The following is a 25130-nucleotide window of genomic DNA, read 5'->3' as shown; positions in this document are numbered from 1 at the left end:
CCGGCCCGGCAACAGGGACGCGGGCGAGTTAATGGATCCTCTGGAACAAATTGGAATTACACCCCTCGATGCCTTAATGTCAGAACGTCTCACTGCTGATGGGAGAAGATCTGACACACACACACACACACACACACACACACACACACACACACACACACACACACACACACACACACACACACACACACACACACACACACACACACACACACACACACACACACACACACACACACACACACACACACACACACACACACACACACACACCTCTCAGAGACTGAATAATGCAGCATTAATATTCGATATGTAGAATCCTACTCTTCATGAACAGCTGTGAGACGCTCACAGCTGTTCATGAAGAGTAGGAGTTTGATTTTACATATTGAATATTAAGAGGAACCCCTCGGACTCAACAAAAGCAGCAATATGATTACATTTGAAATCTTGAAATCTCTTCTTCCTGTGCTTCCCTCGTTGGATACTCTTTCTGGACACAGACTGCAGAGAATAGAGAACATTCAACAATATTGACATTAAAGAGGACTTCAATCCAATAAAAGGAGGTGTGTCCTATTTGTCCAAAGTAGAAATACGATGCTGCATTGATTTGAAGTCACATGATGTGGACGCTTTCACAGTTTCAGTGAAAAATGTTTCTCTCTTGCGGGTTTATCACAAGGTGAGTTCCTTTTTTTATTTCCTGCTTTTTAAACACATGCTCTCTCCAGTACAGGTTAGCTCTGAGTGTTAGCGAGGCTTGCTAATGTAAACAAAGACGAGATTACGTCCAAAACACGTCAGGCATTGTTTATGATAGCAACTCTCTGTGGGTTCACCATCCGATTTGACGTCATATCGGCAGCAAATCGGTATCCGCTCGTTGTACCCCCGTTTTTAAAGATGTGGGTACGGAGGAAAAGAGAGAGGGTTTTATTTTCTGGCGCTGTGTGAGTTCCCCCGACACACCGTTACTCTCTACATAAAGTAACTCGTTACTTTACTCGTTACTTTACTCGCAGGGCCGGCCCGCCCCTCCCTACAGGCAGATCACGCAGACTGCTAAAGTTTCAAATGTTCTCTTTAGTTCAGTTTCCATTGTCGCATAAGACTGATCCAGATAGCTCTGACTATGGCTGTCCTCTGTCTCCTGATATCTGTATTTTGCACAGTATATCTCTGAACGATGCGATGGTGATTCCACTGTGCAAATGGGCAACATTACCTCTACTATGAAGGATGCTACAAGCCTGTCCATCTCTGCTTTAGTTACCGGTCCTCCAAATTCTAATTTGTGCTGCTTCGGAATCGGCGGCGGCGCACTCACATCCTCACTCTGGGTTCGGGGGTCCTTAGCTATTAGCTTCACCTTAGCATGTGTTCTTTGCAGGTGTTTGTTGAGGTTTGACGTGGTGTTAGCAGCAGTGGATAACAGCTTCTGGCCTGGACACAGTTTGCACCTCACCGTCACATTCCTGTCTATTCTTCGGACGAACTCAAAATAATGGGCATACCTCCACCCCTCGAAAGTTATCGCTGACTCAGCAATGTTTATGCAGCACTGCACGCGGAGATGTGGACGCGCAAGTCGCGCAGATTACGTACATATAAACCTGCGGCGGAAACCCCTCTTGTCTGTCAGTGTGATTATGACTGATTTTATAAAAGTAACGAAGTAACGCGTGTCGGGGCAATGTTAGTAACGGACCGTCCACACAGCAGCGTTAAAAAATCTTGAAACGCTTCTGCCCATTCACTTTGAATGGGGTGACGTCACTTTGCCTCACTTTTCGCCGAACTGCATTGTGGGCAGGCGAGCGGAGATTTTCAGGATTTTCAGGATTCAAAGTTGAGCAATGTTCAACTTTTGAGGCTGAGGTGGAAGCGTCAGCCAATCAAATCCCGTGTATGCAAATCTGACAGTTCAAGCGCTAGCCAATCAAACGGCGTGTATGCTGGGAGAGACATACCGCAGGTCATTTCCTCATATTCCAAAAAATGGAGGAGAAATTAGCGGTAGGGAATCACCCGGTGCTTTATGACCAGTCCCTATTTACCTACCGGGATACAAACCGGAGGAGCCAGGCATGGAGAGAGGTGGCAGAGACAGTGGTATGTTTTCGCCTGTTTGGGGAGTTTATATCCAGTTTACTTCAAACTTTTTTGCTTCGTATGTCGGGGGCAGGGAGATTCATGTGATTGGTTGTTGGTGCCTTGCTCGCAAAAAATCCCCAAGCTTCAGATACGCCCACCTCCAAGATTTTTTTAACGCTGCTGTGTGGACGGGCCGTAACTGTAGTGTGATTACTGAATTATAAAAGTAACGCGTTACACTACTCCGTTACTTTGTAACGCGTTACACCCAACTCTGCACACCGGGGACACACGAGGATGTAGAAAAGACATCAAAAACTGTATTTTGCATGATAGGTGACCTTTTAAGCTACATCTTTTTAGATTAGCTTATTATTAGCATTTCATCATTATTATCATTTATTATTAAACGAACAATGCTTTTGTTATGTCACCTCGATGGACAGATTTCAGACATTTAATGTGCATTAGAAAATAAAAGCAAACACTTTTTGCAGATCAGATTTATTGGCACTTTAAGGGACATTCTCAAATCTAACGTAAACTCTCTGAAAACAGTCTTCACTTCAAATCATATTTAGGATATAACACACCCTATCTAGTATCAAATAATCACTCTCTGGATTCAATTCATTATTAGTTGGTAAACTTTGCAAAACATCAGAGATCCAGAGACGAGGTCAGAGAGACGGAGACGAGGTCAGAGAGACGGAGACGAGGTCAGAGAGACGGAGAAAGAGAAGAAGAAAAACCAAGAAAAACCAAATCTACTTTACGAAGAAAGTGAGCAACATCTCTGCGTCGACACATGGAAGATTTTAATATAAAACAGATTGGTATGTAGCGCTAAAACAAACGTAATACTTCACACAAGTAGATACTTAAAATGGGAGGTAATAAGCTGAGATACAAAAATAAAATCCTGCAGTCAGATGTCCGGTGAGATGCGTGTGAACACTGAGGATCATTAGTGTATGAAAATAGATCGCATGGAAAAACATCAGAGACACAGATCTGTGTGTGTGTGTGTGTGTGTGTGTGTGTGTGTGTGTGTGTGTGTGTGTGTGTGTGTGTGTGTGTGTGTGTGTGTGTGTGTGTGTGTGTGTGTGTGTGTGTGTGTTTGTGCTTCATGAAGATGTCTTAGAGATGTCCTTCCAGCCTCGTTCATAAAAAGTACAAACTCTACCTTTAATGGAAAGATATCACCGTTTAAATAGTGTTTTTTTTCATCTTCTAAAATACACATCTGTGGCTAAGCTATCTGCGCTAACTGCTGGCTCTCTATACACTTTGGGAGGCTAGAAGAAAGTTACGTGTGCTGTCAGTCTGGAGATAGATGCTAAGACTCAGTTTTGGATTTCCTGCTCGGCTGCTTCCTCTTTCACCGACTCTTCCTCCTCCTCCTCCTCTTCCTCCTGATGCTCCTCCTCTTCCTCCTGGAAACACAGGACACATCACAGTTACACCAGCTTCACAATGTCACAACAATAAAACGCTTTTTGGTTTGTTGGCATAATAGTGTTGGATCATGGGAGTTGTAGTCCTGGTTGTCAAAGGGTTAGTGGTTCAGGTAACTGGACGGAGATGCTAATAGCTAAAGTGAGGGTCTGATGTAGTGAAGGAGACAAAGTGAGGGTCTGATTTAGAGAAGGAGACAAAGTGAGGGTCTGATTTAGAGAAGGAGACAAAGGGAGGGTCTGAGTTAGTGAAGGAGACAAAGGGAGGGTCTGAGTTAGAGAAGGAGACAAAGTGAGGGTCTGAGTTAGAGAAGGAGACAAAGTGAGGGTCTGATGTAGTGAAGGAGACAAAGGGAGGGTCTGATTTAGAGAAGGAGACAAAGTGAGGGTCTGATTTAGAGAAGGAGACAAAGGGAGGGTCTGAGTTAGAGAAGGAGACAAAGGGAGGGTCTGAGTTAGTGAAGGAGACAAAGGGAGGGTCTGATTTAGTGAAGGAGACAAAGGGAGGGTCTGAGTTAGAGAAGGAGACAAAGTGAGGGTCTGAGTTAGTGAAGGAGACAAAGTGAGGGTCTGAGTTAGTGAAGGAGACAAAGTGAGGGTCTGATGTAGTGAAGGAGACAAAGTGAGGGTCTGATTTAGAGAAGGAGACAAAGTGAGGGTCTGATTTAGAGAAGGAGACAAAGGGAGGGTCTGAGTTAGTGAAGGAGACAAAGGGAGGGTCTGAGTTAGAGAAGGAGACAAAGTGAGGGTCTGAGTTAGAGAAGGAGACAAAGTGAGGGTCTGATGTAGTGAAGGAGACAAAGTGAGGGTCTGATTTAGAGAAGGAGACAAAGTGAGGGTCTGAGTTAGAGAAGGAGACAAAGTGAGGGTCTGAGTTAGAGAAGGAGACAAAGTGAGGGTCTGATGTAGTGAAGGAGACAAAGTGAGGGTCTGAGTTAGAGAAGGAGACAAAGTGAGGGTCTGATGTAGTGAAGGAGACAAAGTGAGGGTCTGAGTTAGAGAAGGAGACAAAGTGAGGGTCTGAGTTAGAGAAGGAGACAAAGTGAGGGTCTGAGTTAGAGAAGGAGACAAAGTGAGGGTCTGAGTTAGTGAAGGAGACAAAGTGAGGGTCTGATGTAGTGAAGGAGACAAAGGGAGGGTCTGAGTTAGTGAAGGAGACAAAGTGAGGGTCTGATGTAGTGAAGGAGACAAAGTGAGGGTCTGATGTAGTGAAGGAGACAAAGGGAGGGTCTGATGTAGTGAAGGAGACAAAGTGAGGGTCTGAGTTAGTGAAGGAGACAAAGTGAGGGTCTGATGTAGTGAAGGAGACAAAGGGAGGGTCTGATTTAGTGAAGGAGACAAGGTGAGGGTCTGATGTAGTGAAGGAGACAAAGTGAGGGTCTGATTTAGTGAAGGAGACAAAGTGAGGGTCTGATGTAGTGAAGGAGACAAGGTGAGGGTCTGATGTAGTGAAGGAGACAAAGGGAGGGTCTGATGTAGTGAAGGAGACAAAGTGAGGGTCTGAGTTAGTGAAGGAGACAAAGTGAGGGTCTGATGTAGTGAAGGAGACAAAGTGAGGGTCTGATGTAGTGAAGGAGACAAAGGGAGGGTCTGATTTAGTGAAGGAGACAAGGTGAGGGTCTGATGTAGTGAAGGAGACAAAGTGAGGGTCTGATTTAGTGAAGGAGACAAAGTGAGGGTCTGATTTAGTGAAGGAGACAAAGTGAGGGTCTGATGTAGTGAAGGAGACAAAGTGAGGGTCTGATGTAGTGAAGGAGACAAGGTGAGGGTCTGATTTAGTGAAGGAGACAAAGTGAGGGTCTGAGTTAGTGAAGGAGACAAAGTGAGGGTCTGAGTTAGTGAAGGAGACAAAGTGAGGGTCTGAGTTAGTGAAGGAGACAAAGTGAGGGTCTGAGTTAGTGAAGGAGACAAAGTGAGGGTCTGAGTTAGTGAAGGAGACAAAGTGAGGGTCTGATGTAGTGAAGGAGACAAAGAGAGGGTCTGATGTAGTGAAGGAGACAAAGTGAGGGTCTGATTTAGAGAAGGAGACAAAGGGAGGGTCTGATGTAGTGAAGGAGACAAAGGGAGGGTCTGATGTAGTGAAGGAGACAAAGGGAGGGTCTGAGTTAGTGAAGGAGACAAAGTGAGGGTCTGATGTAGTGAAGGAGACAAAGTGAGGGTCTGATGTAGTGAAGGAGACAAAGGGAGGGTCTGATGTAGTGAAGGAGACAAAGTGAGGGTCTGAGTTAGTGAAGGAGACAAAGTGAGGGTCTGATGTAGTGAAGGAGACAAAGGGAGGGTCTGATTTAGTGAAGGAGACAAGGTGAGGGTCTGATGTAGTGAAGGAGACAAAGTGAGGGTCTGATTTAGTGAAGGAGACAAAGTGAGGGTCTGATGTAGTGAAGGAGACAAGGTGAGGGTCTGATGTAGTGAAGGAGACAAAGGGAGGGTCTGATGTAGTGAAGGAGACAAAGTGAGGGTCTGAGTTAGTGAAGGAGACAAAGTGAGGGTCTGATGTAGTGAAGGAGACAAAGTGAGGGTCTGATGTAGTGAAGGAGACAAAGGGAGGGTCTGATTTAGTGAAGGAGACAAAGTGAGGGTCTGATTTAGTGAAGGAGACAAAGTGAGGGTCTGATGTAGTGAAGGAGACAAAGTGAGGGTCTGATGTAGTGAAGGAGACAAGGTGAGGGTCTGATTTAGTGAAGGAGACAAAGTGAGGGTCTGAGTTAGTGAAGGAGACAAAGTGAGGGTCTGAGTTAGTGAAGGAGACAAAGTGAGGGTCTGAGTTAGTGAAGGAGACAAAGTGAGGGTCTGAGTTAGTGAAGGAGACAAAGTGAGGGTCTGAGTTAGTGAAGGAGACAAAGTGAGGGTCTGATGTAGTGAAGGAGACAAAGGGAGGGTCTGATGTAGTGAAGGAGACAAAGTGAGGGTCTGATTTAGAGAAGGAGACAAAGGGAGGGTCTGATGTAGTGAAGGAGACAAAGGGAGGGTCTGATGTAGTGAAGGAGACAAAGGGAGGGTCTGAGTTAGAGAAGGAGACAAAGTGAGGGTCTGATGTTAGTGAAGGAGACAAAGTGCGGGTCTGAGTTAGTGAAGGAGACAAAGTGAGGGTCTGATGTAGTGAAGGAGACAAAGTGAGGGTCTGATGTAGTGAAGGAGACAAAGTGAGGGTCTGATGTAGTGAAGGAGACAAAGGGAGGGTCTGATGTAGTGAAGGAGACAAAGTGAGGGTCTGATGTAGTGAAGGAGACAAAGTGAGGGTCTGAGTTAGTGAAGGAGACAAAGTGAGGGTCTGATGTAGTGAAGGAGACAAAGTGAGGGTCTGAGTTAGTGAAGGAGACAAAGTGTGGGTCTGAGTTAGTGAAGGAGACAAAGTGAGGGTCTGATTTAGTGAAGGAGACAAAGTGAGGGTCTGAGTTAGTGAAGGAGACAAAGTGAGGGTCTGAGTTAGTGAAGGAGACAAAGTGAGGGTCTGAGTTAGTGAAGGAGACAAGGTGAGGGTCTGATGTAGTGAAGGAGACAAAGTGAGGGTCTGAGTTAGTGAAGGAGACAAAGGGAGGGTCTGAGTTAGTGAAGGAGACAAAGGGAGGGTCTGAGTTAGTGAAGGAGACAAAGGGAGGGTCTGATGTAGTGAAGGAGACAAGGTGAGGGTCTGATGTAGTGAAGGAGACAAAGTGAGGGTCTGAGTTAGTGAAGGAGACAAAGGGAGGGTCTGATGTAGTGAAGGAGACAAAGGGAGGGTCTGAGTTAGTGAAGGAGACAAAGTGAGGGTCTGAGTTAGTGAAGGAGACAAAGTGAAAGTGACGGAGGTGTTGGGGGGGGGGCAGCGGTGATTAAACGACTCTGACAGATACAATTACCCCCCCCCCCAGAGGTTAATAAACACATCTACAGCAGAGTGTGATCACAGGTGAAGACCTGAAGCCTCCACAGATTATTATTCTCTGCACATCACGGTCTCTCTCATAATGCACACTTTTCAGTCCCTAAATATTGTCCTCTTCCTGATCTGTGCGTGCAGAAGATGCTTCAAAACCTGAACCAGAGAGTTTCCCTGAGCAGGCAATTGTTAAACGTGGCTCCAAAGATATTACATATTCTGAATAAATTGTCAAAATTGGATGATTCTAGATTCTTAAATAGGATACTTTCTGACAGAATTTTGAATAATTATAATAATGCATTTTATTATATAGGCGCCTTTCAAGATACAAGATGTTTTGGTTAACACTGAATAACATTTTTGATTTCATTTATTTGAGAAAGTATGAGATTAGTCCTGACAGTCTATCAGTATTTCCATGTCTCTTTACCTCCTCGTGTTACCAGGGGGTTAATATTTAATAAAACACTGGATCTACAGGATGAAAGACGCCAGGCAGAGTTTAAAGTGTGTGTCAATACAGCTGAAGATGAACAGAAACTGAACACTGAATAACATTTTTTCATTTTATGACAATTTATATGAGGACGTTTGAGAGTTCTCCTGACAGTCTTTCAGCATTTTTGTTTCCCCTTTACCTCCCCTTTATTAATTAATAATAAAACACTGGATTTACAGGATAAAAGACGCGAGGCAGTTTAAAGTGTGTTTAAATACAGCTGAAGATGAACAGAAAACATTCAGCCTCAGTCTCTCTACTCAACCCTTTAAGTTAAATATATTTAGTTGTTAAACTACAACAAAACACTGCATCTAAAAGGTCAAATGATATGTTTCCCTCTGGCCAGCAGGGGGAGCTGCAGCCTGATCTGTGAGGATCTAATTCTCTGTTTAAATATATAGGCTATATCTCATTCTTTATAAAAACACACACGTGAGCCTATCATGTAAACCTGCGTCTGATAATACAGAGGGAAGTTTAAAGCGTGCCGTAAGATTACATTCAAATCAATTCAAATGTATTTATACAGCCCAATATCACAAAGCACATTTGTCTCAGAGGGCTTCACAAATCAACAAATATGAATATACTAAAATGACTAGATAAATGTGAAAATACCAATGAATGGGTCCAAAACACAATGACACAAATACAGTTAGAATACAATACTTAAAAATCCATAAAATGAAGGGTGAAGATAGATAGGTAGGTAGGTAGGTAGGTAGGTAGGTAGGTAGGTAGGTAGGTAGGTAGGTAGGTAGGTAGGGAGGGAGGGTAGGTAGGTAGGTAGGTAGGTAGGTAGGTAGGTAGGTAGGTAGGTAGGTAGGTAGGTAGGTAGGTAGGTAGGTAGGTAGGTAGGTAGGTAGGTAGGTAGGTAGGTAGGTAGGTAGGTAGGTAGGTAGGTAGGTAGGTAGGTAGGTAGGTAGGTAGGTAGGTAGGTAGGTAGGTAGGGTAGGTAGGTAGGTAGGTAGGGAGGTAGGTAGGTAGGTAGGTAGGTAGGTAGGTAGGTAGGTAGGTAGGTAGGTAGGTAGGTAGGTAGGTAGGTAGGTAGGTAGGTAGGTAGGTAGGTAGGTAGGTAGGTAGGTAGGTAGGTAGGTAGGGAGGGAGGTAGGTAGGTAGGTAGGTAGGTAGGGAGGTAGGGAGGTAGGTAGGTAGGTAGGTAGGTAGGTAGGTAGGTAGGTAGGTAGGTAGGTAGGTAGGTAGGTAGGTAGGTAGGTAGGTAGGTAGGTAGGGAGGTAGGGAGGTAGGGAGGTAGGTAGGGAGGTAGGGAGGTAGGTAGGTAGGTAGGTAGGTAGGTAGGTAGGTAGGTAGGTAGGTAGGTAGGTAGGTAGGTAGGGAGGGAGGGTAGGTAGGTAGGTAGGGAGGTAGGTAGGGAGGTAGGGAGGGAGGTAGGGAGGTAGGTAGGGAGGTACTTTTTGTATTGATCTTAATTTGGTACTTGTAAATCCATTGTTTTATTATTATATGTGTTGACATAGGGGAAACTAAATATGCTGATAGACTGTAAGCACACATCTCATACTTTCTCATAAAATTAAATAAAAAAACAATCCGCCCTGATCACATGACCCATCCTCTGCTCTTATTGGTTTTATTGTCTTGTTGTTCTGATGGTGTTTTGTTTTGTGTATGCACGGCGACTGTGAGAGCCTTGAAAGGCGCCGATATAAATAAAAAGCATTATTATTGTTGGTATTATTCTAAATTCTGTCAAAAATATAAATCTTTAAGAAGCTAGTTAATTGTTAATTGTGTTAATTTGAGTTTAAAAGGGAGTTTAAAACCAGTCCTAACTGAAGATGCGCTTCCTGTCTGAGTGTGTATATAAATAACAAACACACGTGAGCCTATCATGTGAACCAGCGTTTGATAATGCAGAGGGAAGTTTAAAGCGAGCCGTAAGATGCACTTCCTGTCTGAGAGTGTGTGTAAATCACTGAACTCTTGTTAGGGCTCGTGCAGAAGCAGTAAATTAGGGTTAGGGTTAACGTCCAGGACGGCTCGTATTTTATCTGCAGAGGAACAGGAACCTTGTCTCCAGAGCTGATGGAAACCCTCTCCACTTTTTCCTGAACTCTGGATACTTGGCCAGGTATAAATCTGTGAGAGGCGACACCTCGTGAACCCCAGCTCCGGTTGCTCTCCTGCCATCCACCAAATCTCCCTGACAAGCCTGCCAATTTTCCAATTACTTGTGGCGCCATCCGTTATCGGAGGGCAAGTCAGCGCTTAAATGGGAAACAAGAGAGGGGGGGGGGGGGCCGCATGCTAACTATCTCATAAAAACTGGGAGGGGATTTAGTGCAGAGGCCCTGGAGAGCCGAGTGACACCTTTATATATACTGAGCATGGTTCAGGAGAGGACTCTTTAAAGTAGAGACACTACATACTGATATATACTGAGCATGGTTCAGGAGAGGACTCTTTAAAGCAGAGACACTACATACTGATGTACACCTGACCATCAGCAGGAGAGGACTCTTTAAAGTAGAGACACTACATACTGATATACACCTGAACATCAGCAGGAGAGGACTCTTTAAAGTAGAGACACTACATACTGATATACACCTGAATATCAGCAGGAGAGGACTCTTTAAAGTAGAGACACTACATACTGATAAACACCTGAACATCAGCAGGAGAGGACTCTTTAAAGTAGAGACACGACATACTGATATACACCTGAACATCAGCAGGGGAGGACTCTTTAAAGTAGAGACACTGCATACTGATATACACCTGAACATCAGCAGGAGAGGACTCTTTAAAGTAGAGACACTAAATACTGATATACACCTGAACATCAGCAGGAGAGGACTCTTTAAAGTAGAGACACTACATACTGATATACACCTGAACATCAACAGGAGAGGACTCTTTAAAGTAGAGACACTACATACTGATATACACCTGAACATCAGCAGGAGAGGACTCTTTAAAGTAGAGACACTACATACTGATATACACCTGAACATCAACAGGAGAGGACTCTTTAAAGTAGAGACACTACATACTGATATACACCTGAACATCATCAGGAGAGGACTCTTTAAAGTAGAGACACTAAATACTGATATACACCTGAACATCAGCAGGAGAGGACTCTTTAAAGTAGAGACACTACATACTGATATACACCTGAACATCAGCAGGAGAGGACTCTTTAAAGTAGAGACACTAAATACTGATATACACCTGAACATCAGCAGGAGAGGACTCTTTAAAGTAGAGACTCTACATACTGATATACAGGTTTTACTCTATTTGACCGCAGCCTCCTTCAGATCCCCTTCATCTTCATCCTTGTTTCTCTGGAGTTATTCTCCAGCCTCAGATTGCCTCCCCCTCCTCATTCATCTGTCCTTACAGTCAGCCTGATGGTGTGAGTCTGCAGAAATTGCCTGCAGCACTCTTTAAAGTGTGCGAGCTGTTAGTCATGTTGGTGTCAGAGTGGAGCATCTTAAGAGTTGTTTGGGGAGGAAGTGACTGTTAGAGAGCGGTCCGTCACTGCGTGGCATTTTCAATCTGCTCTGAAATATCCGGGGCAGCAATTAGAAAACTTTTGGAACGATATTTAAAAGATGCATTTGCTGACTTCCCTGCCACTTAAGAGCATCAGTGAAGAGCTGCAAACACAACACATTCTGACGCTTATGGCATTATAACACCTGGGACATGCGTCAGCAAATCTATTGCATTTTTACACGTCCTACAGAGACAGGTTTAAGGGTTGATTTTGTCTTAATTTAGACCAACATTCTGTCTCTTTGAGCTCTAGTTTTGGTCTTTGACAACTCTTGAGAAAGATATAAAGATATTCACAATGGATTAACTGCGTAAGCAAACCATGATGTATATCAACATCCTACAACAGATTTTAGAGTCACTTTGGTGTCAACTTAGACCAAAACTCACTCTCTCTTAGCTCTGGTTTTGGTCTCCACCAACTCTTGAGAAAGACTCCTTATCTGATAATGACTTCCCTGTGGATTCACTGACTTCATCTCCACTTTGGGGCATCAGAATAGGCTGCAAATACAACATATTACCGCCTTTACAATCTAGGAAATGCATCAGCAAACTATTACATATTTACACTTCACACAGACAGATTTTAGAGTCACTTTGGTGTCAGCTTAGACCAAAACTCACTATCTTTTAGCTCTGGTTTTGGTCTGTACCAACTCTTGAGAAAGATATAAAGATATTCCCAATGGGTTTACTGACTTCCTGGCCACTTTTGGGTATCAAAATGAGCCTCAAACACGACATAATCTGACGTTTTATGCGTTTATAAATTCAGATATGGTGTGGACCAATACTGGCTCTGGTTTTGGTCTGTACCAACTCTTGAGAAAGATATTAAAGGTGGGGTAGGTCATTTTGGAGAAACCAGCTCGAGTGCCCTAGAATTTGAAAATACACAGCCGGAAAAAATCTGCCCCTTCCTTACAGAGCCCCTCCTCCAACACACACGAACGCGCACATGACCAATGAGGGCACGAGATAAGTTAGTGCACAGATGGAAGGCTGACAGGCAGGTAGGCCATCCAGTTATTTTAGCCGGGCCGGCTCAGATGATTGGTCGTACTTTTTACAGTACTACAGCTTCCACAGATGACATTTTGTTATGGATTTTTTGTCAAAGCACTTAAGATATTCATTGCTATCAGGATGTTAAGAGCATTCCATGGAAGATAACAACAAGTGTATCTCGAGCCGGTTTCTCAAACTTACCTACCCCACCTTTAAGACATTCCCCATTGATTAACTGCGTACGCAAATGTATACAAACATCCTATAGACAGATTTTGGAGTAGTTTTGGTGTCAATTTAGACCGCTATACTCTCTCTTTTAGCTCCGTTTGGTCTCAACCCACACTGATAACTTCACTATGGCCACCAGTTAGTTTGTCAGTGTGTTTATTCTGGATGTTTTGCGGCACTACAGTACATTTTGCATATCCAGAAACCCTAAAAAACAAGCTTAAACGATGCTGAACGGCTCTATAGATCCATAGCGTAACGGCGTTGGTAATCACCAGTAAAGATATGATAGCCAAAACAGCGTATAGTGGAAGATGTTGTTAAATAAATGAACCATCTCTACTATATTAGAGTGAAACTGATATATTCTTAATATCTTTAAGCAGCTTTTAACTAAGACAATGAGGTGCTCAATGATTTTAAACCTTTTTGATTTGTGATAAATCCATCACATCACATCCAGATCCTGCTTTTAGATCAAAAACAGAGCCATAACTATTACTCCTTTTGGCTAATATCTGTGCTTTGAGGAGTTCAAAACCTGCAGCGTGTTTTAAATGTGTGGCGTTTGTTTCGTTCAGAGTGACGGGCCTGCAGTGGCATTGTGGGATAAATATCTCCATCAACCCCCAGAGGAAGAGGAGGGTTTGTTTTCACTGCTGCTCTTCCTCAGGCTCTACATGTATGATAATGAAATGCCACTTTCATTTTTTTTACATTAGAGGAGGGGGTTGTGCGTTTTTTAAAGGGCAGAGCAGAGCTGTCATGTGATGAAGACGAGGGTGGGAACAAAGACGAAGGGTCCAGCTTTATGTCCTGCTGCGTACAACACACACACACACACACACACACACACACACACACACACACACACACACACACACACACACACACACACACACACACACACACACACACACACACACACACACACACACACACACACACACACACACACACACACACACACACACACACACACACACACACACACACACACCACACACACACACACACACACACACACACACCGCTTTTTCCTCCTTTATCAAGCTTTCGCATTCGTCAAATAATTAGCCGTTAGCGAGTGTGACGGATTCCTCTTATCGAGTGTTTTCCACTTTCTCTGTATTCATTCTGAGTCTCACACTGAGCTCTCAGATGATGCAACTGCACAGATATCTGATCAACTCTACAGTTTTCAGGGTTTCATGTAAATGAAGGGAATAAACAGTGGATTTAAACTCACAGTGAACCACATTTGGGTTATAGAAATCTGTTTAAAGACCTGTAAGTCCATTTAAATGCACATAAAAGATTAAAATAGGCTTAAATAATAATTAAAATGAATCCCTAAATTAAATACTGGGACTCTTTACTCATGAAAAAATAAAAAGCTACTTTTTAGGGATTTATTCTTTAACACATAAGCCACGGCAGAAATATATAATGAATTACAAAATATAAACAAATTGAAAATAGAACGAAAATAAGAACAAATTCTACACATATTTAAATTAGGCAAATTATTCTGCAGTAATGAAAAGCATTTTAAGCCGGCCCGGCTAAAATAACTGGATGGCCTACCTGCCTGTCAGCCTTCCATCTGTGCACAAACTTATCTTGTGCCCTCATTGGTCATGTGCGCGTTCGTGTGTGTTGGAGGAGAGGCTCTGTAAGGAAGTGGGAGATTTTCTCCGGCTGTGTATTTTCAAATTCTAGCGATCTCGAGCTGGTTTCTCCAAAATTACCTACCCCACCTTTAACTGTTTTATTTTTTTAAAGCCTTTACAGAATGTATTTAAAATGTTATTATTATTTCAAAAACTGCATATTTTGTTTAAATAATTTGATGAAAACATAAAAATAATCCCAATTTTCCTAAAAAATATACATATTAATACAGTTTATCTTTTAAGGATGATAATACATTTGGTAGAAGCACATACTGCTGTGTGTGCGTGTGTGTGTAGATGACAGAGGTAGCAGAGGGTCATAAACAGCAGCTTCATTAGCCTGTGCAGGCGCTACGTTACGCGCTACACTGCACCACCTCTACACCCACCCACCCACCCACCACCCACACACACCACCCACCCCCACACCCCACCCACCCACCCACACACACCCACCCACCCACACACACACACACACACACACACACACACACACACACACACACACACACACACCACACACACACACACACACACACACACACACACACACACACACACACACACACACACACACACACACACACACACACACACACACACACACACACACACACACACACACACACACACACACACGTCGCCACAGAGAGCACAATTACATTTCATGACTGAGCATATTTGCAGTTCCCATTCCCTTTATGATGAAGGGCGTTCTGTAACGTCTCGCTCTCAGAAACGTATTTCCATGTTTGTGAGGCGTGACGGGCGACGCGTGATTTAATCAGAGGTAAAATTCACAAGCAGCAGAAAACCACAGAAGAAGAAGATGAGGAAGAAGAGGAAGAAGAAGAGGAAGAGGAGGGTATAGAGCTTCCTGTTCTCCATCCGGAGCTTTTAGGATGAAGCAGAGCCTCGTGAACCGGCTGAGGGCTCGGAGAGATGTTCAGGAAAATAATATATTATTCTGAGATTTTCTGATTCTTTTTTTTAATTTGCAGAATACAGATTTCTAATAATAAAGTCATAATTCTGAGATTTCAGACAAATATATATAATTTTTCTGAAATCTGAATTTCATTTCAGAATGGATTTCAGAATTCTGATAATTTCCGAAAAAACTACATTTGATATTTTTTCAGATTCTTTTTTTCTTCCAGAAGTCTGAATAATTAAAGTATGAATTCGATGATGCTATTTGTGTATTTCAGGTTGAACAGTTTGAAAAAAGTCAAAATAAAATCATATCATTCAGATCATTAAACAGTAAGAAAGTTACCGTCAAGCAGAAATCAAAATGTTGTTGTCGGGTTGATTTCACTTTCATTCCCTGATCATTAAGGAGAAGGAAATAAAGTATACACATATATCAGTTTCTTCCTGTCTATTACTGCTCCTCCTACACTCATTGGTCCATCTTTATGAAGACCCCTAACCCAGAAATGACCCCTTTATTAAGAGTTCACAAGCAGAAATGTAAAATAAAGTGTATTCTGTATATTAATCATTCGTCCCTTCCTGCCCACGCAGCGGGAAACGGGACTTCTGGGATTCTTTTCTTATTTCTTAACGAAGAGCGATAAAAAAAACCGTGTCAGCTTCACCGTTTACGGCCATAAAACAGAGCGAGGGTCCGCAGAGTCGCTCACGGGATCATTATAAAGAGAGAATGGATCTCCGGGGCCAAAGGGACCATCACACACTCCCCTGTTTATCCACAAATTGGCCCCTGCGAGGGTCTTCGGCTCCTTGTTAAAGTGATGAAGGGCCTCCTCACAATCGATTTGCTCTCTAGCGTCCGACCCTCAGAGTTTAGCCGCTGCTCGCATTAAATCACAATAAATTGTTTCAACTTCAGTGTGTTCGAGAAACCAGACGGGACGAGGCTATCACAAGGAAGACATATACTAAAAGCTTGTTTCAAAGACATGTTAATATACCAAATGTAAGTATTATAAGAACATGAGAAATTAGGACATGTCTCCATGCTCTAATGTTCAAAACATCTACTAAAAATGAACAAAAAAATCAACTAAAAATCTACTAAAATTAGCCAACCGTTTAAGGAGAGACTTTTTAAGAATTAAATCACATTAAACTTCAGCGTGTTCAAAACAGCAGCGAGAGGACGAGTGCATGAGAGTCGACTCAGATCAAAGAAATGAATTCTACTTATTGATTATTTTATTCTGAAAACGCACGAACAATACTGAAGGAAACTGGTAATGAAAGATACCTCAAAATACAATCTGGCTGTGATCAGAATCAGGTTTCTTATAATGGAACATACAGACACAGTTTAGATCAGGGGTGTCAAACTCAAGGCCCGGGGGCCAAATCAGGCCCTTGGTGGATTTAATTTCGGCCCGCAGGATAATTTTGAATTACTATTAGATCTGGCCCGCCGGTATATTGCACCTTCACTCCATCCTGAGGGTTTCCTCCGCTCAGAGCCTGACCCCAAACATTGATGAACTTGCACCCAAGATGAGATGCCAAGTATCTGAACTAGCATCACAGAGCAGCACACTGAGTTTACATGGATGTTTCCTTCTGCACTTTTTCTCTCACGACAACAGAGCAGGTTTTCTCTTTGAGGGAAATAGTTTTGTTGAAGCTGTTGTTGGCCTGTGGAGAAATGTAATCATAAGAAATGACTCTGGAAAAGCTGCAAATAGAGCCATAAGAAATGAATGCAACTGATTATTTAATGTTTCATGTTGTTTTTATAGGCAATCATTTAAGCTTTGTTAGTTCCAGGTTTAATATGTGCAATAAGTTCATTTCAATAAGTTTTGCAATAAACATTGAACCAGTCCGGCCCTCGACTAGTACCCATTTTTTAATTTTGGCCCACTGTGTATTTGAGTTTGACCCCCCTGGTTTAGAGGAATATAGTTGGAAGAAATATTGTAAAACTTGTTTCAAAGACATGTAAATACCAAAAGAGAACTTACACATGTCCTTATTATCATCATTAGGACATGTCTTCATGCTTTAATGTTCAAAAAGCTCTTTATTGTCCTCTTTTCACCCTCTGTCTGAAACCAGAGCCCAGTCTGCTCTGATTGGTTAGCTGGCCGGCTCTCAATTCAATTCAATTCAAAACCTTTATTTATCCAGGTGAAATCCCATTGAGATCAATGATCTCTTTTTCAAGGGAGACCTGCAGAACCTGCTCTGTTGTGATTGGTCAACCGCTTAAAGATGTCCCGCCCCTCACATACAATGTGTTGGAGCGCTAGCCAATAGGAGCGATGTCCCTAGTGATGAAAATACCTCGTTAAGAGAATAAAATGTTATATTGTGTTACATTTGTCCACAGAGAGACAGACGGTCCCTCTGAGCATCTGATGAGTAATGAGGCCTGTTTCTCTGTAATGTTCAGGACACAGTGAGGCAGCAGAGTGTGAAGCTTCATCACGTTCATTAGCGTAATTTAATTTTAGTCGTTCACAGGTCAGGTGACGCCGAATCTGATTGATGGCGCCGCCTGGAAATCTTCCTCCGATGAACCGTCAACAGTGACGCTAATAAAACATGCTAATAAAAAGACAGCAGAGAAAACACCTTCAATAAACTGAGAATACAGAAACAGAGCTGAGTGTTTTGACTTTCACTTGTAACAGAGTACAGCGTGGTATAAGTACTTATATTAAAGTACACAAGTCTTCTTTCCGCCACTGCTTTAGGTCATGAAGTAACTTTGAAGGCACAGAGAGTGGGCTGCAGAGGGAAGTGAGGAGAATTTGAGTTTAACGGATGTTTTGTCAACAGTTTCCTTTCCTTTTGATGAGTGGAAAGCAGAAACTCCCACACTCTGCGGAGACTTTGAACACAACGTCTCAGATCCAGATGTGCTGCTGTAAATAAAGCTCTGAATTAAAGGCTGAGGCGTCAACACAACGGACTCTTTAACGCTCAAATCGATTCAGAGGGCCGGAAGAAACGCCCCGGGTTTATCTGAGCGCTGCAGAAACACAGAGCTGTGATGAAGAGTTTACTGAAGACTCTGAGACACAGAGCTGTGATGAAGAGTTTACTGAAGACTCTGAGACACAGAGCTGTGATGAAGAGTCTACTGAAGACTCTGAAACACAGAGCTGTGATGAAGAGTTTACTGAAGTCTCTGAAACACAGAGCTGTGGTGAAGAGTTTACTGAAGACTCTGGTACAGAAACACCAGAGAATCAGAGACGAAGCATCGAGAAATACTTGTATTAATCTGGACCTCAGACTGTCTGACCGAACAGAAGAATAGGAGTTCCTTTATCAGGAATATAATCTGATATTCACTTTGGTTTGGAGACACAGCTAAAGTAAAGAAGTCTCTGAGTGTACCTGGATGTATTCACCTGTAGAAGCTTAAACCCTCTGTAATCCAGTAATCAATCAATACAACCTGTATCAATACACCACTGTATTTACTGTAACGTACACACATCTACTTCAACTCAAAATGCTTGTTTAAATATTTCCTTTTATTTAAATTATACTTTCTTGTATTGCACATCTGTACTCTATGTAACACAGTACTTCTACACTGCGGTATATACAAGTACAAGATCAGAGTACTTCTTCTTCCAGCGTTTACTGTGACCTTTGAGACTCCGATACAGAAGAGTCTCATGTTCAACAGACGTTAAAATAAACGGAGGTCAGCATGGCTCCCCTTCCTCTCAGATAAGAGCTGAGCTGAGGGGAGAACTCTCACTAATAAATATATATATTGTAATCACTCTCCGTGCAGCTGAGTCCCAGCCATCAGGTGATATTCTGTTATATTTTCTGCACTTAATGCTGGCATTTCAGAGACGCCGCCCCCCTGAAGGCAGAAGCGGAGCATGACTTGGCATTTGAAAGCAGATAATAAAAGTTTCTTAAATACAGCTCTCATCTCAGAGTGCTTTTAGACGCCCTCAGTGCAGTCAATTATCTCCTCTCTCTCTCAGAGGCTCGCAGAGAAAGGTCTGAACGCCCCGATGATCAGAAATGTCAAACTCTGAACGCCTCGAAAAAAGCAAGACCTGCAAACATGAGAGCAACACGTGTCATGATGCTCAAACACGCCTGTTACATATACAGAGGAACTCAGAGGGGATGTTTAAATCATGCTTTAAGGAGTTATGTTAAACTTCAATGGACGATTCAGATTTGATATTGTAAAGGTTTATTGTCATATGTACTATAGCGTCGTTTTGGCACAGACATCTTGAATCCCAGGCTCCTCTAAGTAATATTTAAAGAGTCCCTATTCATGCTGTATGTGCTGTTCCCTCTCCTGTAGTGTGTTCTAAAAGTTTCAGTGCATGTAAATGGTCTGCAAAGGTTAAAATCCCTGTTTTCTTTCTCCTGTAGCGTGTTCTATAGGTTTTAGTGCATGTAAATGGTCTGCAGGGGTTAAAATCCCTATGTTCCCATCTCCTGTAGCGTGTTCTATAGGTTTTAGTGCATGTAAATGGTCTGCAGGGGTTAAAATCCCTATGTTCCCATCTCCTGTAGCGTGTTCTATAGGTTTTAGTGCATGTAAATGGTCTGCAGGGGTTAAAATCCCCATGTTCCCATCTCCTGTAGCGTGTTCTATAGGTTTTAGTGCATGTAAATGGTCTGCAGGGGTTAAAATCCCTATGTTCCCATCTCCTGTAGCGTGTTCTATAGGTTTTAGTGCATGTAAATGGTCTGCAGGGGTTAAAATCCCCATGTTCCCATCTCCTGTAGCGTGTTCTCTAGGTTTTAGTGCATGTAAATGGTCTGCAGGGGCTAAAATCCCAGTGTTCCCTCCAGAGGCAGTATGTCTCTCACACACTCTTCTGCAGAATTACAGTCAGTGAAAAGACCCGTATTTAACTTCACAAATATTCCCCAGAGTCCCATTCAATTTGTTTTTATGTCTAACAGGAAGTAGAGAAATGTTCTGAATGTGTTTGCTTCTCTCTGTATCGTGCAGTTTCTTTGGAAAGAAGCCTCAGCTGAATAAAATGTAATAATCATTATTTAAAAAGGGTTTTCCTCGAGATGGGGGACTGTGTTGGAGTCCTACACTTGAAGGACTTGAAATCTTCTTTAATTGTTTTTGTTTATTTTCGAGCTTATCACAAAGTTTATAGATAGCTGATTCAACATGATTGGATAATGCTAACTGCCTGTATTGATATCCACATTAATCAGTACTTTGATTGAATGAATCAGGAACTCCCCACCCTGTACAGCATCTTTGAACTTCTCTCCAGCTGAACAGACTGGAGAGAAGATGTTTGAACACTTTGCTTCTGAACGCTGCAGGAAAGCGTTCACAGAGATTGGTCTCAGCAAACGTTGTTCTGCTGTCAGGAGAGACATGTTGCTGCTGGGGGGGGGGGAGAGCCGGGGGGGAGAGGGTCTCCAGTTTGATGTTAACAAGTGGGAGGCAGGCGGGGGAGGAAGAGACACTTCAGAGGGACAAGGAACTCCGGGGGGAATGAAAAGTGTTCGAGGAGGCAGAACGAGGAGGGGGGGTTTGTCTTCACTGCTAAAGGTCGACAGCAACAAGAAGAACACGTGAGTAAAGTGTTTCTGATGAGACGAGGAAGAGGGGATCAGGGAGGAAGACGAGGAAGAGGGGATCAGGTTGCAGATAGGAATCACACACTGAATATGGACTGATCATCAGTATTGGGATTTGACTTAACCCTAACCATCGTTTTTACGTCTATCGTCTAAACACACAACTCGAGACAATCTAAGACGAGGACATTCCTGAAGCTTTGCTCGTTTTTTGGGGCGAAAGAAACTCAGTTTTACTTGGAACAGAAAAGACCACAAGTCCCAGTCCCAGTCTGGACCAATGGAGTGTGGACTGGAACCTAAAGAGATGTCAGCTCGCAGACTGTGTAAACGTACTGGTTTCCAGTCTGAAGCAGAAACTAAGAGGAAGGATGTGAGTTCATGAAGAGGTCCGAGCGAGTTTCTGAGGTTCATTAGAAGTAGAGTCCCAGTGGATTGAACCCTACATCTAAAATTCATGGATGTAAGGAGACAGATGTTCAGGTTCTGATACTGGAACATGTTTCCTGGACTCATATCAGGTTTAAATCCTGCCTGATTCTTATGAAACATATGGCAACGTTTTGTATGCCCTGTATGCGTGTTCTCTAGGTGTTAGTGCATGTAAATGGTCTGCAAAGGCTTAAATCCCTGTGTTCACTCTCCTGTAGCGTGTTTTATTCACATGTGCCTGATTCCTATGAAAACATGCCAAAGTGATGTAAGCCCTGTAAGTCATTTCAAACATACAATGCACTCACATTTGAGGAAGCTCACCATTAGTGCCTCTGAAAACCTCTTTGATTGGTACAGATGTTTACACGGGGACCACTTAACATTTAAAGACAGCTCTAACCTTCCTGATAATTGAAGGTTTTGTTCCTGTGATTCAGCGTTTCCTCCTCTGCTGCATCCATCAGAGCAGATACAAACTATCAGGACTCTGAGAGGAGAACACGTCTCTTCATTTAGTCCAGAGGCGGCCGAATCACTCCTTTAATGCAATGTGATTTCATAAAAACATGCTGAACCAAAACAGGACAAATGAAATACTTTGTGGAGGGTCAGTTTTTATTTCCATGACAATTAAATCCTGCTTTTAAGGATCTATTTTCTTTTCAAAGGACAGCTAGTTTACTGTCTTATTGTATAATGAATACAAAGCATTTGCTATTGTCAGATCTTTTACACACACACACACACACACACACACACACACACACACACACACACACACACACACACACACACACACACACACACACACACACACACACACACCACACACACACACACAACACACACACAACACACACACACACACACACACACACACACACAACACACACACACACACACACACACACACACACACACACACACACACACACACACACACACACACACACACACACACACACACTCCGGACTATTATTGATCACGGAGAAAAGATGAACGGGGCGTTCAGGTGCCGTTGGAAACATCAGTTTTTTGCTGGTTGTCCACAGTCAACAATTAACACTCACTGTAATACATCAAACTAAACTGGCCACTTCTCTTTCTAACTACGTTGTCTATCCATTTTCTCTTTTCTCCTGAAGGCCAGGCATGCAACAGTTCACTGTTTCACACTGAGAGTTACACTATGCCCTTCCACTGTTAAAATCATTTCAAAGATGTTCTCAACAACAATGCATATAAAGAAATGATTATAAAAGTTGACTTTGATCCCCAAGAATGATTACTATCATTTATTTATGTTTACGACCCATTCCTAATAAGATAAGTCATTCAGTACCGATGGTTTAGTTAGGTCAGTGGGATTTTCAGTTTCTGTGGATTTTGAAGCAGAATTGCAGCCCAAAGTGCTTCAGAGCAGAGACAGAAGAACAGCAATGCAGAAAATACAAACTATTGATTGATAAGAACCAAACCAACGGCTACATTTAAACAAATATATCCACCATTAAAACATGATGACTCGAAGAGTGGGGACTCGAGAATTGGTGACTTGACTACAACACAAACACACACACACACACACACACACACACTGACCTTGGAGGAAGAAGTGTCACAGTCCTGGCAGATCCAGCCGTACCCCGTCTGTTTGGGGGATTTCTTCAGGGGGGGGTCCAAACACCCGAAGTGATAGCAGAGCCGACACTGGTCACACCTGAAGAACACACACACACACACACACATTACATCAGCATGTTGGTGTTACAAAAATCTATGTGAACGTGGTTTATTTGCATCTGAAAACAAAGAAATGTTTATAAATGACAACATTTTTATTTGAAATTCAGGAGAAATGTTGTCAGTCGTTGAGAGGAAAACACACACTTGGCAATTCAACCTAAACGTAACCGATAAACAGTTAAACCAGATAGAAATATAAGTTTGCAGCGGCCTGTTAGTAGTCCTTTTCAAGTTCTGTATATTTATTTAAATGCACAAACTGAAGGTCCCTGTGTTACATATAAACATGTCCAAATGTCACCAAATGTAGTCTCCAGATGAACTCCCAACACATGTGAAGTAGATCTGAAGCACAGCTCCCAAGATATATCTGAACATGTCTTCCTCTCCTCTGTTATAGACCTATGTTACCCTCTGCATCCCTCTCAGCTGTTTCAGAGGGTTTTCGTCCCGTTTGACCCCGTGATCTGTTATCTGATTCTCATTGGACAATGTGAATCTCCCTCATTGATTAGGACTTCATTGGCTCTAATTGTGGAGTGTGTGTGTGTGTGTGTGTGTGTGTGTGTGTGTGTTGAAGGGCAGAGATGAGTAAAGTGTCGGCAGCTTTAATGCGTCGGTGCTGTATTGACTTTCAGCTGCTTCTCTATCGCTGAGGACGAGTTTATAAAAAGGAGGAAAGGGAACGTGATTATTCTGCAGAATAAAGGGATGTAGGAATATGAAGAGCTGCTGCTGGCGTTGAATATCCTGCGTTGGAATAAAGACAGAACTTTCCTTTTTGTTCCATATAATGAAATAGTGAACCATGGGAAAAAATAAAGACGGAGAAAAGGTGAAATGCATCCTGTCTGCACCGTCCTCTACTTCGGTTGTTATTTATTATATTTATTGGTTAATAGCTGTTTTGTAAAGCGTATATGAATATTATATAATGCCGATTATTTAATTTTTTTCAATATTTAAACGTTACATAATTTTCATATATATATATCAATAATTAAAAATACAAATTAATTAACAAAGAGCAGTTGTTGAGAAACAGTTTTCCAGCTGCATTTCTCAGTCGCTAAAATGAGTTATTCATGATTGTGTTGTTTTCTTGTGTGATGTGTTTTGTTGTTTTGTTGTTTTGTTGTCTTTGCATCAGGATGAATATCATAACTCTCCCTCTGTCTCCAGGATTCTGTCTCGGATGATTTATTGAGTTGGATCTCAGCTCCTCGTCCTCCAGTTTTCTGCTGGATTTGTTTCCTGAGAGGAATGAGGTGGTTCGATGCCGACGTTTTCAATATGGAGAAAATCGAGGCTGGCGTTCAGACAGGAAGTGATGCCATCACTTCCTGTCTGAACAGATTGTTGGGGGTCATCCTGAAATATGTTCTTCATCTTAGGAAACATTTGCATCTTGAGGATAATGTCTGTGGGTAAATATTTGGGGGAATGAAACATGTTCATTAACCTCTATTGATTTAGAGATGTAGTGAGTATGTTTTAACACATACAAAGGTCATACGAGGTTGAAAATGCATTTGGTGGAAAAATGATTGCTTTTTTCTTTAGATATTTGACATGTACTGTAACTGCGTTCTCTGGCAGAAACCAATTTAAAATCAGAAGCTACAAACATCGTGTTCTCCTTAAATACAAGGACACAATGTGATGGTGCCTATTATGCTTTTTCAAATAAAAAAAAGGAAGGCTGTACAGCATTTAAATGTCCCAAAAATGCTATAAAGAATGATGTTACAGTAGTTTACAAAGTTTAAGGTATAACAAGTGTAAAAAGTTCCAGCAACAATACATATTGCATAGAACAAGCAATACATAGCGAATGTATGTTTAAGCCAGGGGTCGGCAACCCGCGGCTCGAGAGCCCTCTGCTCTGGCTCCCTTGAGCTTAGACAAAAATAAGAAGGAATTTAAAGGGGACCTATCATGCAAAATGCACTTGTGTACGTCTTTTATACATGAATATGTGTCCCCGGTGTTCCAGGGAACTCACCAAGTGTCAGAAAACACAACCCTCTCTATTTTCCTC

General features: G+C 42.4%; 1 protein-coding gene across 2 annotated transcripts in view; it reads right to left on the bottom strand.

The window, feature by feature from the left end:
• Positions 1-3177: 3177 nt before the first annotated feature.
• The window catches only part of phf14 (PHD finger protein 14), a 90599-nt gene continuing 68646 nt past the window's right edge, over positions 3178-25130 (bottom strand). The window contains exons 17-18 of one of the 2 annotated variants that reach the window (XM_034131100.1): positions 22946-23063; positions 3178-3533 (exon numbers count right to left, since the gene is read on the bottom strand). In XM_034131100.1, the coding sequence (XP_033986991.1) occupies positions 3444-3533; positions 22946-23063 (208 nt within the window). In that variant the 3' untranslated portion in view covers positions 3178-3443. The remainder of the gene's footprint in view (positions 3534-22945; positions 23064-25130) is intronic. The other variant, XM_034131101.1, reaches the window with a different exon arrangement.

The sequence above is a fragment of the Trematomus bernacchii genome, unplaced genomic scaffold (genome assembly GCF_902827165.1).
Source record: "Trematomus bernacchii unplaced genomic scaffold, fTreBer1.1, whole genome shotgun sequence".
Taxonomy (NCBI): domain Eukaryota; kingdom Metazoa; phylum Chordata; class Actinopteri; order Perciformes; family Nototheniidae; genus Trematomus; species Trematomus bernacchii.
This window is presented reverse-complemented; position numbering and strand designations above follow the sequence as displayed.